The following is an 18,798-nucleotide window of genomic DNA, read 5'->3' as shown; positions in this document are numbered from 1 at the left end:
AAATAAGACTTAAAGTATGAAACAAATGCATACAAGAGATCAGTTACTTTTAACACAAGGGGGTCAAAATCATTCTTGTTAGTCAAGTTTTAAGCAAGGTGGTTTTAAGTGTAGAAAAAAAAAAACTCTTGGACTTCCATGACACACCTTAAGCCATCGAATTTGACATGTAATGGCTAGGAGTTATTGTGATATCCTTGTAATAATGGTAAATGGTCTCATAGTATAAAATCCCAACTAAAATATGAAAAATATCACACTCCTTTAGAATTCCACAAATAAAACAAATTTTTTCTGCAAATTTCACATCGCACTATAGATTGTAGGGTTCTAAGAATACCAGCAATGCAAACTGTAAAAAGTTGTCTATGAATTATTCTTATTGTTTCTACATAAGATCACAATTTATAAAGACAATAGATGGGCAGGGACTCCAACCTTAATTTGTTACATAGATTGTCATATAGCAGCATATCTAACATACATCCAATAAGTATAACATTAGTTAATTTTTTCTTCTTGTATTCAATTTGTATACATCTTCCCCATTATTAAGGAAACTTTCTCAAAGCAATCTACATGCATAACAGTAGAAACTTAAAATTCCCCATTGTTGAGAGAGTTATATGCTTCCAATCCTTGCAAACCCATGCTCATTCCTGGGTGAAAAACATCTAAAGGATTCAGTTGTGGGAAAATAATGGACTCCATTTGTAGGGGGCCATCATCTGGTGGAACCCAGGGTGTCATTGCAATAAGATGGTTCTCATGGACTACCCCTCCGAGTGGCTGGTTATAAATATTAGAATTCTCATTTAATACTACTTGAGAATCACCAAAATAAAGGTTGTTGAAATTGTAATTGGGTCCAACCTCTCCTTGAAAGAGTTTAGGCTCCTCATATATTATGTGCTGCTCTTCTGGGACTATACTGTTTGATGGAGTTCTCTCTTGGGCCTTGAGAGTCCATGACTTTTCAATTTGTTCTTTCTTCCATGCCCCCTTCTTGAGGTGAGAATTCCAATAATTCTTTATTTCATTGTCTGTACGTCCAGGGAGATAATTGGATATTTGGGCCCACCTGATGAAAAGATGAACAAAAATAGGCATCGATAAAGGCAATAGGTAACAGCCACTTCATGAAGGAAATGAAGTCCTTGGCGTAAAGTTTAGTTTTTTCTCTGTTATTTTGGAAAAGTAATAACTAATTTCCTTTTTCCCTAGGGTTCATAGTGCATAATTTGAAAGCTCTTACATAATTGATATGATATAAGGATGCAAAACGTGATAAAATTAGGGGACCAAATAAAGCATCCTAAAAGGTATGGTGAAATATAAGCAACACGATAGGTGCATTTCTTTTGCCTTAAAACCATGTGTACGATCACTTTCACTTGGTTGTCTTCTAATTCACGAGGAGCAACCCCACTTCTTTACTGCTACGATTCTTCATGCCACAATATCATGCCAAACAATCTTTTATTTTTCATTTTATTTTTCAACAAAACCTTGTTCGATGAAATTTGGGGCGTTCCTTATAAAATTAAGGTGAACCTGAAAAAAAAAAAATATTACATAAACATAAATGACTAAAATGCCCCTAAAAGTTTTAGGGGTATTATGGAGATTATTTGTCATTGAAAATATTTTATTATTATTATTATAATGTGCGCCCTTGTCAGATCTATGCATACCCCAAATTTTGCTTCAAAATGACTTATATAATAAAAATAAAAAATAAAAATCCCTGAGTTGTCGGATCAAACAGTTAGGAGCCAGCTTGTGACATTGTGATTCAAGCCATCTCAACCTCAGATCTGACAGTTGAAATCAGCCTCACACACACATATATGGGTGTGGTTTGTATAGAGCCGAGGCTCTAAACAATCAAAGTAAAGCACACCTTCAAAAAGAGTTGAGAAATGTGTTTTCAATAGTTGAAATCTTTATGATAGCCTTATAATATATTTTCATTTTTAATAATAAAAATTTAAAGCTTAAAAAATAGTGTAGATCCAGCAGATCTATGAAAACTTCAAAATCTTGAAAATTGTTAGTCCAAAAATATGTTACAAGATGCACTATTTCTAAAACTAGAAATCCATTTTTTTCTCATGTCCGTGCATCTTGATGCCTAGATGATCAATTTGAGGATATTTGATCATCAAAACAACCTCTTCTAGAGAAATTCATTTGGTGAGCTCTCATTTGATTGTTTAGAGCCTCGGCTATATATATATACGAAGATACTACAAAATTCCTATAAGGAAAAATGAATAGTGATTTCGCATACCCTCATCACCATCCAAACTTCATCACACAGTCACAGTTATATATATATATATATATATATATATGTGTGTGTGTGTGTGTTTATGTATGTGTGTGTGTATGTGTGTGTGTGTGTGTGTGTGTGTGTGTGTTTTTTTTTGAAAAAGATGGGATTAGCCCACCAGCTCATATGAACATATGAGCCCAACGGCACAGATTGAATCTGGGCCGATCTGATAATCACGGATGTCCGGTAGTGTTTGAATTTTAGTTTTTTTTCTACAAATTCAAATCACTTGAAATTTTAAAAGTGTATTTATAAAAAATAGATGAATCTTTGAAAAATATCAAAAACATATTTTACATGAAATAAATTGACCAAAATTCCCTTGAAAAGTTTTGGGGGTATTTTGGTCATTTTATTTTTCACGAACGATTTTTTTGATATATTTTTATTAGACGCGCCTTGATGAGAAAAATATACACCTAAAATTTCAAGTGATTTTGATTTGTAGAAAAAAAATTAAAATTCAAGAACTACTGGACATCCATGATCGTCCGATCGGCTCAGATTCAATCTGAGCTGTTGAGCTCATACGTTCATATGAGTTAGTGACTAATCACATATTTTCCCTATATATATATATATATATATATATATATATATATATATATATATATATATATATATATATATATATATATATATATATATATATAGGCGAACATGAACAGTGATTTCGCTTACTATCATCACCATCCAAACTTCATTGCACGGTCACAGTTGTTTGGTAGCGTTTTAACTTTCATTTTTTTTCTACAAATCCAAATTACTTGAAATTTGGAGTGTGTGTATATCTTAGTGAGGCATACCAAATAAAAATATGAAAACAATAATTCGAAAAATATAAATATATCAAAATACCCCTAAAACTTTATAGGGGTATTTTGATCAATTTATATTTTATGAATTATGTTTTTCATATTTTTATTAGGTATGCCTCACTAAGATGTACACATGCTTCAAATTTCAAGTAATTTGGATTTTTAGAGAAAGAAAAAGAAAAATGAAACACGACCAGACAACTGTAACCGTGAGATGAAGTTTAGATGATGCTGAAGGTAGGCGAAATCACTGTTCATTTTCGCCTATAGGTGTTGGAAAGAGTTTTGTATATATATATATATATATATGGAGTGGATTATGTACGCTCACTCGCTCATCGCTATAGTAAATACCAATGGCCGATCTGGGCTGATCTGACGATCGCGACCACATTTCGTGTTTGAATTTTATTTATTTTTCTATAAATCCAAATAACTTGAAATTTTAGGTGTGTGTTTTTCTCATCATGTTGCACCTAATAAAAATATAAAACACATAATTTGATAAAAATAAATTTATTAAAATACCAACAAAACTTTTCGGGGGTAGTTTGATCAATTTATTTCATGTAAAATATTTTTTTGATATGTTTTGTAGATTCGCCTATTTTTTAAGAACACATACCTAAAATTTCATGTGATTTGGATTCATAGAAGTAAAATTAAAATTCAAATACTACTGGACATCTGTGATTGTCAGATCGACCCATATTTAATTTGGGCCATAGGCGTTTACTGTAGCAGTACTCCCAGAGGCGTACAGTATATTTTCTCATATATATATATATATATATATATATATATATAAGGTTTGTTTAGAGGTATCAACCCACAAAATACAAAGGTTAAAGCTAGAAGGGGTTGTGATCGGTGTATTTATCAAAACAATCATTACTTTTTTATTAAAAAATTATTTCAATAAGTAACGTTACCGTCGACAAATTTGAAATTTTCATAAAAGTACAATGACATTTTGGAAGTTAGTGTCTTGGAACTTTATTTGTAGAGTGCCCTTGTCCTTTAGTTAAAATTTCAACTTTACCCCTTATAGAGATGACAAAAGCACCCATTGTCTTGTAATAATATTTACAAAATTGCCCCACAAAAGTAACTTTTTTCTTAAAAAATAGACTATACAATTAATAAATCCACCTTCACAACTCTCTATCTTGAACCTTCGTAATTTGAAGGGTCATAAAGTTTAGATTTATTAATTTTGTAGTCTATTTTTTAAAAAAAATTATTTGGTTGGGGCATTTTTATAAATATTACTACAAGACAATGAGTAATTTTGTCATCTCTATAAGAGGTAAAGTTGAAATTTTAACTAAAGGACAATGACACTCTACAAATAAAATTCAAAGATACTAACTTCCAAAATGCCATTGTACTTTTGTGAAAATTTAAAATTTGCCCTCGCTTTATGGTAAAGTTACCTATTTAAATAATTTTTTAATAAAAAAGTAATGATTGTTTTGATAAATACACTCATCACAACTCCTTCTAACTTGAACCATCGTATTTTGGGGGGTTATTAACTCTAGAAAAACCCACATATATATATATATATATATATATATATATATATATATATATATATATATATATATATATATATATATAAAGAGAGTTGTGAATAGTGGATTTACTAATTTTGTAGTCTATTGTTTAAAAACAATTACTTTTTGTGATATCTTCATCATTAAGTAAGGGTAATTTTGTAAATATTACTACACGACAATGGATACTTTTGTCATCTTCACAAAGGGTAAAGTTAAATTTTTTACTAACAGACAATGACACTCTACAAATAAAATTTCAGAATATTAACTTCCAAAATGCTATTGCACTTTTATACAAATTTCAAATTTGTGGTTGTTTAATGGTTAAGTTATCTATTAAAATAAATTTTTAAACAAAAAATAATGATTGTTTCGATAAATACATCAATCACGACTTCTTCTAACTTTAACTTTTGTATTTTGATGGGTTGTTAACCCTAGAAATATGCCCCTACAACATAGAAGTTCTATGTTCCATGTTTCCCTTGATCCAACCGTCCATTTTTGAATGGAGGGTTAAGATTGCCCCAATCACAATGTAACCTCTCTACACTGTTTTATTTTTAAATTTTTTTATATAAATTGCTTTGACACCAAATTTTGGACGTACATTCTCGCACTAACGAAAAATATATAAAAATAATTTTAATAAAATAAAATGACCAAAATACCCCTGAAAGTTTCAAGAAGTATTTTGATCATTAATTTTTATCACAAAATTATTGTTAATATTTTTTATAGGTGCACCCCAATGAGAAGATGACACGTACCAAATTTTATATTAAAAAAAATTGTATTTAAAAAATTAAAAATAAAAGACATCGAATCTAAGATCAAACAGTGAGTGATTCTCTTGATAAAAAATGGACAGCTGAATGGAAGGGGGAACATAAAACTTCTATGCTGTAAATGGACAGCTGAATGGAAGGGGGAACATAAAACTTCTATGCTGTAAATGGACAGCTAAATGGAAAGGGGAACATAAAACTTCTATGTTGTAGGAGAACATAGAAAGCTTTCTCTTAAAAAAAATCATAGAAATTATATGATATTGTTTGGTCGGTTATTGATCGATGGTGATTCCCACTTGCGTAACTATGATTGTTATGGACATGCACATGCAACATAAAAGAAACAAATCTCGTGAAACATTGTCAAAGACCTTTACTAACCATGCTTTATATAGTATCACGTCTCATTGCATCTCTATGTCCTCTATTCTCATACGCCATCCCGTCCATTTCATGGACGTGACTTCTCTTGGGTCTGGCATTGTCATTATTTGTACGTTAGTGCAATTAAATAAGAGCACGTCCACCAACTAGGCTCATGTTGGATCATACTGTGTATCTACTCCCTCGGGCACATGAGGATGATTTTTCAATATGAATCTTTGCGAACTACCCAAAACTCATATGTATGATTATTTTCATCATATAATATTTGAAATTTAAGTTTTGTAACACTTAGATCTCACCTTTCAATTAAAAAAGTATACAATAAAATTTTTTACTTTTGGCACAATGTGGTCACAATTAATCTTGACCATTAGATGTGAAATTGAGTGGCTCCATTTATTCTATTGACCAAATTCGAAGTTTAAAATTTTTTTATTAAACTTTGTGACACACTTAAGCTATCATATTTCACGTCATATGATTATAAGTAACTGCAACTTTCATATACCAATGGTGAATTGTCACATCCTATACAATCCCTAGTAGTTTTTTTGCAAGTAAATAGGGAGTATGATTTAAAACGTTCATTTATTGAGGTTATATAATTCCAAATGGGTTCACGTGCTTGCCCAAAAGGTTAGGAACATAGAATGGAATATTTTTGCATGATGCTGATCCAAATCCTAGAGACAAATACCACCAAACATAGATAAGAGTGTCATTTTCAACTTTTCCATTGATGTAATTAGGGATTTTGACTTACTCGTTTCCCCTTATTGAGTCCAGGGAATTTGCAGCCCCACTCATTCACAATTTCTGATGCAACATATAGCTTGCTGGTAAACAGCTGGATATAATACATATCAAGTACATTGTATTCATGAGACTGAGTCTAAAATCGATATGATCACATATTCATTATTCTACAACCTATGGGTTGAATCATCATCATTTTATTTTTTTTTCAATTAATTAAAATTGGTTACATGAATTTTGATTCTCCATTCTATTTTATTAAAGTTTTTTTTTATTATCTTTGGCCTTAATGATATAAGGATTTGAATAGAAATAAGGGAAGTAAGTTGTCCCCCTCTTGAAAGAGAGAGAGAGAGGGATTTGAATAGAAGTAACTGGGGTGAGATGTCCCTCTCCAGGACGACCCTGTGCCATCCACGACCACGACACAAATCCAATCATTGTTGTCTTTAATAACCAGATTTTAGTGGCTTAGTTTTGTTTTTTTTTGGAAATTATTTCAAAAGCAAAGTATCCATAATATGATCATTTCATTCCTTATTTAGTCCAGTTGTTTCCCTAATTATTAAGGAAGAATTTTTTATTTTAAGTTTTTTAATTGAAACTAAAATTAAAATGAAAATTAAAACTAACGAAAAAACTAAAAAAATTAGAATTGTGGTTTAACCGACTTTCTTTGTAATTTCTACCAATAAATGGGCATTTTGTATTTTAATAGATTCTTTTGAGTCGATACGTAAATCAGTCTAATTTGAATGAAGTATGTCTGATGTTGCACTTGAAGCCTTACCACGGGGTCCAAAACATTAGACTAAAATGTGTGGTTTTGTGAAATTAGAAAGTACCTGTTGCCCAAGAGCTGCTGAGCAGCTATAATAATGTTTTCTTCTTCAAGGGAGAAGCGGCCTCTCTTTAGTCCTGGTCTCAAATAGTTTAACCACCTCAGTCTGCAACTCTTTCCACATCTCTCCAGTCCTACCAACAACCCCCTTCACATTAACACACTTGCATTTTACAAGAAAATATGTTGCTAACACTTGCGTATCTGCATCTCAACTGTGCAATGGTGCAGGTGTTGATGTGTGTGTATCAGTGTTCGTAAAATCGGGCGTTCTAACCGTTAACTGCTCTATTAGATCGGAACTAGTCAGTGGCCCGTTCGAGTTTTGAGAGGTTTTGGTGATCAACCGGTATTTAAAAAAAAAATTCAAAAAGATGTATGTAAATTCCCAAAAATAAAAAATTTGATTTGTAATACATTTTTTGATATTCTTTACATTATGGTAAAGATTAAAAATTGATTTGGTAGTTAATACTCACTTTTATATTTTCCCATCTTTTTCAGAAAATTTAAAAAATGCCTTAGGCACAAATCGATTCGTTAAAATCCATTTTTTTCATTAATCTTCAACTTCATTTCAATGTGTTTTGTTGTAATCATTTTTTATGTTCTTTTCACAATTTATTAGATTTTTTTTGTAATTTTTTTTAGTTTTTTCAACACTTTTTTGACCTCCCAGGACTTGTTCAGTTAAAGCGGTTGAATTGACCGGTTTACCGGTTAGGTTAGTTAAACCGCTTCCAGGCCCATGTCTGGTTAACCGTTCCAGTTCGACCATTTACCTATGGCACACCAAACTCCTCATTAGGGAATAAGGTACTGGTTCACATACTCAAGAATGCACATTCTTTTGCAATAGAAAAGTATAGAATGAGACCATTTACCTTTGATACACAATTAATTCTAACCATTGGATGTGAAATTGGGTGGCTGCATTTATTCCATTGGCCAAGCTCAAACTTCAAATCTTTTTTAAAGTATTAAAAAATAAATAGACAAATTTTACAGGGAAATAAAAAAATAAAAAAAAATATTTTTTTCAAACTTAATAGAAAATAGCAAAACATATGCGAAGTTTTCACCTATCTGATATTGGAGATGCTGGATAGGGGGGAAAACTAAAAAAAGGAGAAAAAGAAAAAGGGGCCGGTGTCCTTTGATTTTCAAGAACGCATCCGTACGTAATTTTCTCTAACTCCTATTGTAATGTATAAAAAAAAAAGTAAAGAAAATGGCCCTTCTTGTATAAATCTTGTATTGTTTAGAAAAGGCCTCTTTTCTCATGAATTGTTTAAAGTTCTCATATTCGAACGTCAAAGCCGAGTTTAGTCTAAAATGGGTTTGCAAGTTTATAGTGAAAACAAATATGGATGCGTGACACTAGGGCTCTTGATGACTATGGATTGTGACTTGATTATAATTTTTTGATTGTTTTAATTTGAAATGTGTTGCTTGGTTAAAATTATAATACGCTTTTGTCTTTTTAGATTATGTATTTTATAAATATTCCACTGATTTAAGGTTAAAGGGGAAAAAAAGCCTTCTTCCCCATCGGCCAAAACGTTGAAAAAGTGGCATATTTCTTGCCGGAGTTTTGAGTTGAAGGTGATTACACTGGTTTTGATATTGCTTGGAATCCAAATTCATTATCATTAAAACGGCTCAAGCTTTGAAGTCTTGCTCGCATTCTATACATGGTTTCTTTGAGTTAGCCAACACATCTATTTAAATGAGTCCTCTTTTAGAATCTATTTTTAAAAAAGTGTTTTATATATGGACGGTAAAAATTGTAGATAAAATACAGAATGCTCAATTTATATGCAGAAATTATAAAAAAGATCGGTCAACCTATTTTTTTTATTTTTTTCAAAATTACCAGTCAACACAAATTTTAATTTTTTTTAATTTTTATTAGTTTTTTATTAGTAGGGCTGTGCCCCAAGCTTTAAGGTATTGTCCTGTTAATGAAAAACCTAAAAAAAAACTTTAAAAAATAAGAATCAAAATTCGGGTTAATCAAAGGGTAATTTTGAAAAAAATTAAAAAAATATGTTGACCGGCCTTTTTTGTAATTTATGCATATAAGTGGATGATTTCGTATTTTACCTAAATGTAAATCACTCTTTTAAAAATAGTTTTTCATTCAAAATTTTAGGGAATAAAATTCTCGACCAGAATTCAAGTTTTTGTGGAATGACCATTATTTTTTAACATCCGTCTACATTCAAGAGGGATATTTAGTGCATTGACGGACCCTATAATATGAGTGTGTCGCCTAACAAACGTACTACGTTTGCATTTAAAAAGCTTGACACCATGTTTTAAAAAGCCAAAATAATTGCTGCTCCAATGGGAGCTACGTATGTGCTTCCTCATGTAAAACTCGAGCTCCGAATATTTTTTGAAACCCAAAATTTTGGGTATGTAACCTCTAGAAACTAATAACCAACCTCAACAAAAATAAATAAAAAAAAATCATCCTCTCTTTATGCCTAAGAAAATAAATGTGCCAAGATTGATCAATAACCGTCCAATTTTTGGTGGGCAAGATCGAGATCTTCAAGAATTCAAACTCCAAATTTTATTCTCAAAAAAGATAATTTAGATGGATCGGATAATTTTAGATTTAAAAAAGCCTTCCAAATAGCTATTTTGATCGAGAGAGTTGACGTAGAATATGCTCCTACGGGAGGATGCGACACGTGCTCTTTTAAAAATGGATAGGATTGAATATCGTTCTTAAAACCCAGCCACGTCCTAGGGTTAACACATTCTCCATGGAAGCCTGTCATGATCACAAATGAAGTCTGAACGGAATCCGATTCCATAGTTTAGTAAGATTGCAATAGGTTGGGCTAAGGTTGGCCTGAGTTAGGATTGGGACCCTAGAGGCATGACCTGAGCGTGGGCCATGCTACAGTGCCTTGGCTCACCCTGGATGACTACGAATTTGTATAAGGTGTATTTTCATTATCATCATGGGAGCCTTATCTTAATAATTTGATATGATCCGTACAAATCTTTTTCAATAATGTTGGCAAGAAAGGAACCTTATATGAAAAATAATAAAACTCACTTGTCTATTCATTACTCAATAGGGCTCAGAGCCCAAGCCCCAACAAATTAGTGATACCGCTCCATTTACTATTTTTTTTGGGGTCTTGGGCCTTAATGGGTAAGAATAGTTATGTAAGTTTCATTATTTCTCATGCCGGGTTCTTTTTTACTAACATATTTGGTTGAAGGTATGCCCCCATGATAGGATTGTATACAATGAAACCAATTACCTTTGATACAAAGAGGTCGTAATTCTTTATAACGATCCATTCAAAATCTAATAGCTTGGGTGTATCATTTATTTTGAAATTTATGCTAAGTCAATGGCATAAATGCAACCATACAATTTCACATCTAAGATTAATTGTGACCACCTTGTATTAAAAGTAAATGATCTCATTGTATACTTTTCCATTTTAAACTACTTATCATACGGTCTCATTATTTACTTTTCCATTTTAAATTACTTTTCAAATTCAACTATGACTCAAAAAATTAAAAGAATAATTATAAAATTCAAATTGTCTTTCGGATGGATTTTGAAATGACAAAAACTGCTCTGATTAAAATCCATAAAATACATATAATCAAGTCATTTTGGATCGAATTTCAAAGCAGAAAATTCCAAGTTCACAATTACAGTGGTGTATCCTAGAATAAACACCCCCTTCCCCCCCAACCAAAAAAAAAAAAGATTGTATACAATAAAACCATTTACCTTTCGTATAGGGAAGTCGTAATTACTTAAAATCATCATATGAAATTTGATACCTTGAATGTGTCACAAAGTTCGATAAAATTTCTTTTGAACTTTGAGCTTGGTCAATGAAATACATGCACCAACTCAATTTCACATCCAATAGTCAAGATTAATTGTGACCAGAATTTTTTTTTCGCAAATCAAATCTTGCTCTCTCACACATACCTAGAAACCATGTTCTCTGTCTCTCTCTCCACAAAGTCAATCTTAGCAGTCTCTGCTTCCTTTTTACCAACAAACCCTGCTCTCTCTTGCTCTATCTCTCTCTCTCGACCACCTGAACTTGTCTCATTACCCCAGGGCTCTCTTTCTCCACACCGATGCTCCAATCCAACTGTTCTCTATCTCATCACAACATAAACTGTTACTCCTTACCTCTCTCTCTGAACCTTACTCTCTTTCCAGATGGTCTTTCTCCTGCGATGCATTGACAATCTCAGTGGTTTTTCTCTTTACAGTGAGAGAGGAGCATTTCTACATTTGCATCTCCCAAGGCATAGAACATCCACTTTAAATATGGATGAAAATGTGCAGTCCCTCCAAAAATGTTGAATCTAATAATTTAATATTTTCTTTATAAAATTATCATTTTTAGTTTTTAAAATTTATTTAGTTTTAGATGTTTATGATCTCCATGTTAAAGATTATATATTCCTTGAAAATTCAGCCTAAAATCCATCTCAAAAATAGATTTTTAAGAAAGAATCATTTTTACACACATCCCAAGACTCATGGAGACGTGTCCGGGATTTCAATCCCGAGCCAGGCCTGTGGGCGAGATGTAGTGTTGCGGTGGCAGGCCCATTGGCAGCACTCCGCACCTCCTGTCCTTTTTGTGCTTTTTTTGGGTAGTTTTGCATCCGAGATCCCAAATTGTATGCAAATGTTGGTTGCAGGCTTCATATAAATTCCAAAAGTGTGCGTAGAGTACTTGTTTCACATCATAGCACAAACAGCACCTGAATGCTCCAAGAAGATGAGGTGCAAGACAGCGGATATAGGCATGACAGGGTCCTCAGATGTGCTCTTGTTTCCAAGTCGCTCTTCCTTCTAAAAACAATGAAAACTAACGGTCCAAATATTTTCTTACTAGAATTATTTTTTAATTTTTAAAATTTACTTATTTTTTCATATTCATGATCTCCATGTTAGAGATTACATGTCTTTAAAAAATAAGTCCCAAAATCCATCTAAAAAATAGATTTATTAATAAGCCCACATTTCTACATATGCGGACTTGGCAGCATAGAAACCGGGTCCTTTTTTGTTTATCATTTTTGTTTTATTTTTCTTTAATTTTGCCTGCCAAAGCTCAGCCCTGATAGGGCCAAGGGAGACTCTCATTGGAATAAGGGTGGGCTAGGGCCAGGGCTGGCCTGTTGCCGGCCCTATTCTTATGTATTGATATGCATTATTTATAGGAAAAGTGTCGTGGTGGTAGAATCCCCATACCTAGTCACCACATTGTGGTTTCTATTTTTACCACTTACATCGCCCCCACTACCACCTTAAAAAATCTAACTCCAAATCTACTTAAAAAAAACAGGTAGGGGGTCTGTCTTACCCACTGACTTACCCCAAAAAAAAAAAAAAAAAAAAAAAAGTTCTATGCGTTGGGGGATGCATTCCTACATTTGTGTCCCCAAGGCATAAAACACCTATCTTAAAGATGGATGCTAATGTGTGGTAAAAATTAAAATCATCAATTATCATTTTCAAAATTTAAAATTAATTTATTTTTACATATTCACGATCTCCATATTAGAGATTACATATTCTTTAATAATTAAGTCCAAAATCTATCTCAAAAATAGATTTTTAAGAGGGGACTTATTTCTACATATGAGTTCGAGGACTCATCGAAACCTTATCCTAATTCAAAGGAAGAAAATATTAAACGGCTGCAACTTTGTTAGAGAAGTCACTACAGATTGTAATGTCCATGAATAATTGATGCCAAACTAATGTTAAAAAAAAAATTATAACCGTACAAAGATCCCCATAGTAAATTAATACATTGGTCTCTCAGTTCTCCAAGTTTTTGGCCCAAAAACTTTTGGGTGTTTTGAGGTCTCAAAAGTCCATGCATCCATCAAAAAGAAAGAAAAATTGATTTGGAACCCTCATCTGGACCCTTTACTTTAACGGATACTATATAAAAAAGGAGCTATAGTTGCTATTTATGTTCTGCATGGAGGAAAAAAGACACGTCCCAATTGCCGTTCATTATTAACATCGTGTGGTCAGGGTCCGATGAGAAATATAAAGAGGTACTATACTATGGTTTCCCTTAGGGACCAAAGTCATTGTCTTTCTTCTCCTTTATTTTTTCATGATAGAGAGACACTATGCTTATTTCATACGTTTATTTGATTGTGCTTCCCAAGATTGAACCAAACATTTACCTACCAAAAAACACACGCGCACACAGGTACACACACTCTACACACTATTGGAGATGAACTACTTACATGTAATGGGAATCGGCAGAGGGATTCATAGAACATTTTGTTTACATTATTGGGACCGCATTTGCCTCTAGTTGGAAAAGACAAAATAAATTCTGACAGCCAATAATGAATGTGCATGTGGAGAGAATAAGAGAAATGGTTACCAGCACCCTTGGGAACAGAGGTCCAGCACCCGTGGCCGTGCTTAGTGATATAAGCCACAAGCTTTTCGTCTTCTTCAGGAGACCAAAGCCCCTTTCTTAACCTCTTCTTCTTGCTACATAACTCACAGTCCATTTTCACGCACTCAAAATATGCACACGTGCACGTACACGCGCACCGAGAAGAGAGCTGAGGAGAGGAGAGTAAACAGTACATGAGGCGACAATGGTATGTTGCCTTTTATATGCAGCAGTTGCTTAGCAAACGGAAGGTGTGAATAACACGATTAGGAATTAATTCGAAGAACAAATAGCATACTTCCAAGCTTTCATTTGGCGGGTTTCTCATGAGATGGACTCGTGTAGACATGTCTTTGGTACGGCACTAAAGCAAGGTTTAAACGACCCCAGTGTGGTCAAATCCAACTTGGCTTGGCCTGCGTGCTACGCCTCTCTCACTCTCTCTCTCTTACCAAGTTTCAAACGCTTTCTATCTCTCTCGTAATATTGCACACTGTACATCTACTCCCTGGGGCAGACAACTTATTTTCTATACAAAAATTTGTAAACCAACTAAACAAATCTTTATATATATTATTATTCCCACTCATTAGATGTCAAATTGGATGGCTCGCGGTTAATCACGAAATCTGAAGATTTAGTTTTTTTGGAATTTTGTGTTTATTCAATAACGCTCTTACAACTACCCATTTTAAATTTAAAGGAAAAAAATAAATACAACCTCCATATTACAAGATAGGAAACCACCCATTTTGGAATTTTAAGGGATAATAATGATTGTGACTTCTATGTACAAAAGATAAATGATCGTTTTATAAACAATCCCTTATTTTTAAATAAAAAAATTTAAAATTTAAGCTTCCAAATGCATAGATCTCAATATCGAAAACTTTAAATAGTCTTTGCTAAATCTGAAGCTAACATTTTTTTTCAAAGTGCATAAAGAGTGAGATTTGGGTTTTCATTTTTTTAATGAGGTTAGTCTATGGGTTGAAGAGTTTGCATCCCCAATCTTTCGGGTCTTAAAATCATTCCTAGATTAGGTTTTACCGAAGAGAGTAAAAGGACGTTCTCTTTTCATTTTTCTTGCGCAACTCACTGTGGACTACTATGAGTTTGATGCCTAGAAATCCTCATCTCTATATAGAATAAAATAGGTATCTAGAGAGTAGAATAGGTACTCTTTATTATTTTTGGTAGTTAAGTTGTAAGAATCGTGCTGCTAAATGTCAATTCCTTAACGTCGGTTGTAGAATATTTACTCTGACGTAAATGTGTGGGAGATGGAGTACTATAATGGAAAGGTACGGGTACATAGAAGAGACTATGCATGATATGCTTTTCCAAACTGAAAAAGGTCGACTCTTCCTCAAAGGGGAGTTTATTAATCGGAAGGACTAAAGAGGGAGAATGAACATCTTCCTATTTTTATTTACTTATTTGTACAATATATCAATAAAAGGATGAAAGTAAATTATAATATTAGTAACCGGCTGTTCACCGGCAGGTCGGTCGGTCTTGATGAAGGCGAACACTAGCAAAGTGATCAGCGGGCACTAGCGCTTTGCTTTGTTGTTCGCATTTGTCAACTGAAGTAGCATAGCGCAGTATGATAGCTGATAGAGCAGAGCACGGAGCCTCGTTTTAGTCGTCGTGAGCAGAGCCGTTTCTACTGTCGTACTACGCCTTTGCTATTAGGAGTTGTCCAACAGTAGGGCGAACAACCAACTGGATATAGATCAAGGCCCTAGCTATTCCCCATACTACTGCACTTTCCGGCTAACAAGTAGTGGTCCTGACCCTTTGATGTACGCTGCCGGCCCGCCGCTCCAACCACCCGGCTGAACTATTGTGATTCAGTAAGTATTATTATGAAATACAATACTCAAACCCTGAGTACTAACTATTAGCTACTACTACTACTCCCGGCCCAATCTACAGGTTGTGCTCTGGTTATGGAGAACCTACTAAGTCGACAGAATCAACTGCTCGATCTACTGAGACTAATAAGATTATGCCGCCGGTGATGCCTGTGTTGGATCCGTGGAAAGGACTAGGGAGCCCATTTACCACTACACATGGTTTACTTCATAAATTTTACTTTGTAAAAATACCCCCTCAAAAATTTATGCAAAACTTCTCAAATCGTCTTTGTTCAAGGCGAGGAATCCCTAAACAACTACAAGCATTTTGATAGTTTGACATATTTAAGTGGATCGAGCCAAATTACGAAAACACCAGTTGGAATCAGCAAACTACCAAATGTAAAACATATGTATAGTTAATCTCTAATAATTCATGAGGGTGGTCCAAAGAATAGAGACATGAGCATAATACGTTATAATAATCGAATTAGAAAGTCATGTAAGGAAATAAAGACTCCAAAGCGCTTAGAAGAAGGTTATAGTTAATGGTTGGCAAGATCACGGGATAAGATTATAGGGTCCCATGGGACCATATTGTGCATTTCCTCCCATGGGTGAAACCCTGGTAGGTGCATTTTTACTTCCTCAAATTCTGCAGTTGTAACCTGCACAAGCCAATGACTTGGCTTAGAAAAGTACAAATAAAAGAAATTTAATTTTAAGCACCCCGCTTGAAAAAATAAAACCTCCTATGGTTAGTCAAATGTAGGTGTTTACAAACTCGAAATGCTTTTTTTCTTTCTTTGGAAATGCTCAGCTGATACTTTCCAAAAAAAACTAACTCCCTAATCTATCTGAAAAAATGGGTAGGAGACTCTCTTCCCCATTGAATTACCCTAAATAAAAGAAAAACAACTCGCATATCAAGAAAATCCTCCTACATAGATTTTTGCTGGCACACAATGGCATTGCAGAGACTGTAGAGCGAATACAGGACACCCATTCTGTTAATATTTTTATTTATTTGGTCCATTTTTAAGGTTACTTTTTATTTCCAGAGGGTCCCCAACCTTGAATAAATAGAAGACAACGTTTTTCCTTCTCAATCTTTTGGAGTTTGAATTTCATGCTGATTCGGAAGAAAAATTAAGTGAAAAGAGTAACACTTAAGGAAAGGTTACATGGATGCTTTAGAGAGGGCAAATGAGAAAAATAATGCGTAGGAGTGGAATCCATAATATATAATATACAAATACAGGTGCATGTATATATGGATTTATGCAAAATCAATATTGACCGGTTTTCATAGATAATAAAGTAATTTACGAGGATATTTTATCTGTTTTTTTATTTTTTTTAACAAAAAAGCCCCCATCTCATATCTGAAATTCCTATGGAAATTTTTAAATTTTAAATAACCTGAAAGTACTTCTTAATCCCAGGGCACAACAAAACTCTTGTTGGTGTGCCATGGGAGATAAAGGAATTTTTATTTTCTTCAATTCTAGAAATTCGAATTTAAAATATCGGAAGATGAGAATTTAAGATTTTGAAAATCTAAAACTTCAAATTTCAGATTTTCAAAATATGTATTTTTGAGAATTTTGGATTTTGAAAATTTTAAAATTATTCCAGGCACCCTAAATTCTAGAAATTTCAGGCTTTTCAAATTTTATAGGGTCTAAAATGACACCCTTCATTCATGAGTCAATTCCTCTCAATTCCCATAAGATCTCCCACTAAAAGGTTGTAGGTAGATCCTAGTCAACAGAGAAATACATCATTATCTTCTTCATATAACCGCTCTAAAATAGCACAGAATACCCATTCTGCAGAATGTCGTTCTTGATGTGTTGAATATTTCAATAATTCTTAACTAGGGCGTATTGCTTGGCTAGAAAAATTATTAGCTTTCTCATATCTCATTTCCAAGCTTGATCTCGACTCAATAATGAAAAAAGACATCTACTGACATCTAATATCAACCTCTCTGATATCAATGATAAAAAGGATAATATGATCTTGGAGGGGGGACATTTTTTTTCTCTCTCCCCCCTTTTCTTTTCTTCCCTTTTGGTGAAGATAACATACAAGTAGCCTTATTACAATAACTCTTGCTTCAAAGAAAATAACAACTTACAAATCCAAGATCTTAAAAACTTTGATACCGCTGAACCAATTTTCTTTAATCAAAGAAAATAACCACAAATCTTATGCTTGAGAATATAAGGATTATACAATAAAATATGCAAGAAACAAAAGAGAATGCCGGAGATTACCTCAACCAGGATTATTACACCCCACACCGAGTCACCACCATCCGATGGCATGGGGTCGACGATCTTCATTCAATCTTAACCAGGAAAGCTAATTTCAGCTAAGCTCTTCAATGGAACCCTTATGCTCTTACAAGAGCTTTTGGATCAATCCCCAAAATACTGCTTCAAAAAAAAACTCCTTCACTATATTTCCCAACCTAGGCTTAGATAAAATTTGAGAGAGAGAGGTGGCTTATCTCTAGGCTTAGATCAAATTAGAGAGAGATGGTTTATCTTTGGGCTAAGAGAGAGAAGATGTATTTCCTTGAGAGGGATGGGAGAAGTGAGAGGGGCATGCCCCTTATGAAGAGAGAGATGATAGAGGTGAAGCGTGATTAGAATGAAGGGAGATTACTCTTTTTATGGAGAATTGGGTTATAGGGTTTCCATTGTTTGCCTTACAAGATTGAATCTGAACCGTTGATCAAGGGTGACTTTTGGGGTGAAAGATCTGAGTCAGTCATTCCATAGATGGGCCATCAACATTACAGAATGTGCTGAACCATTATCCCCTTTTTCCTTTGACCATTATCCCATCAAATAAAAATTAATCAAGAAAATATTGTGCTCTATCCAAAATATATATTCATATGCCTTATAAGTCTTCTAAAAGATTTACTCAAATCTCTTAAGGATAAAATACTTTCTCAAACCAATTTGAGATAAAATACAT

The 18,798-nt window shown here is 33.5% G+C and overlaps 1 protein-coding gene across 1 annotated transcript; it reads right to left on the bottom strand.

Moving 5' to 3' along the window:
- Positions 1-348: 348 nt before the first annotated feature.
- Positions 349-14,132, bottom strand: LOC18430698 (transcription factor MYB83). Its single transcript, XM_006840820.4, has 3 exons — positions 13,925-14,132; positions 7,498-7,627; positions 349-1,081 (listed from the first exon to the last, which is right to left on the bottom strand). Exons 1-3 carry the CDS (start codon positions 14,055-14,057, stop codon positions 598-600), a joined length of 747 nt encoding a protein of 248 aa, XP_006840883.2. The 5' UTR covers positions 14,058-14,132; the 3' UTR covers positions 349-597.
- Between the last annotated feature and the right edge of the window lie 4,666 nt (positions 14,133-18,798).

This window comes from Amborella trichopoda, chromosome 6, assembly GCF_054954075.1.
Source record: "Amborella trichopoda isolate Santa Cruz 75 chromosome 6, AtrichopodaSantaCruz75HAP2 v2.0, whole genome shotgun sequence".
Classification (NCBI taxonomy): domain Eukaryota; kingdom Viridiplantae; phylum Streptophyta; class Magnoliopsida; order Amborellales; family Amborellaceae; genus Amborella; species Amborella trichopoda.
Note: the sequence above shows the minus strand (reverse complement) of the source record. Positions and strands in the feature narration are given on the sequence as shown.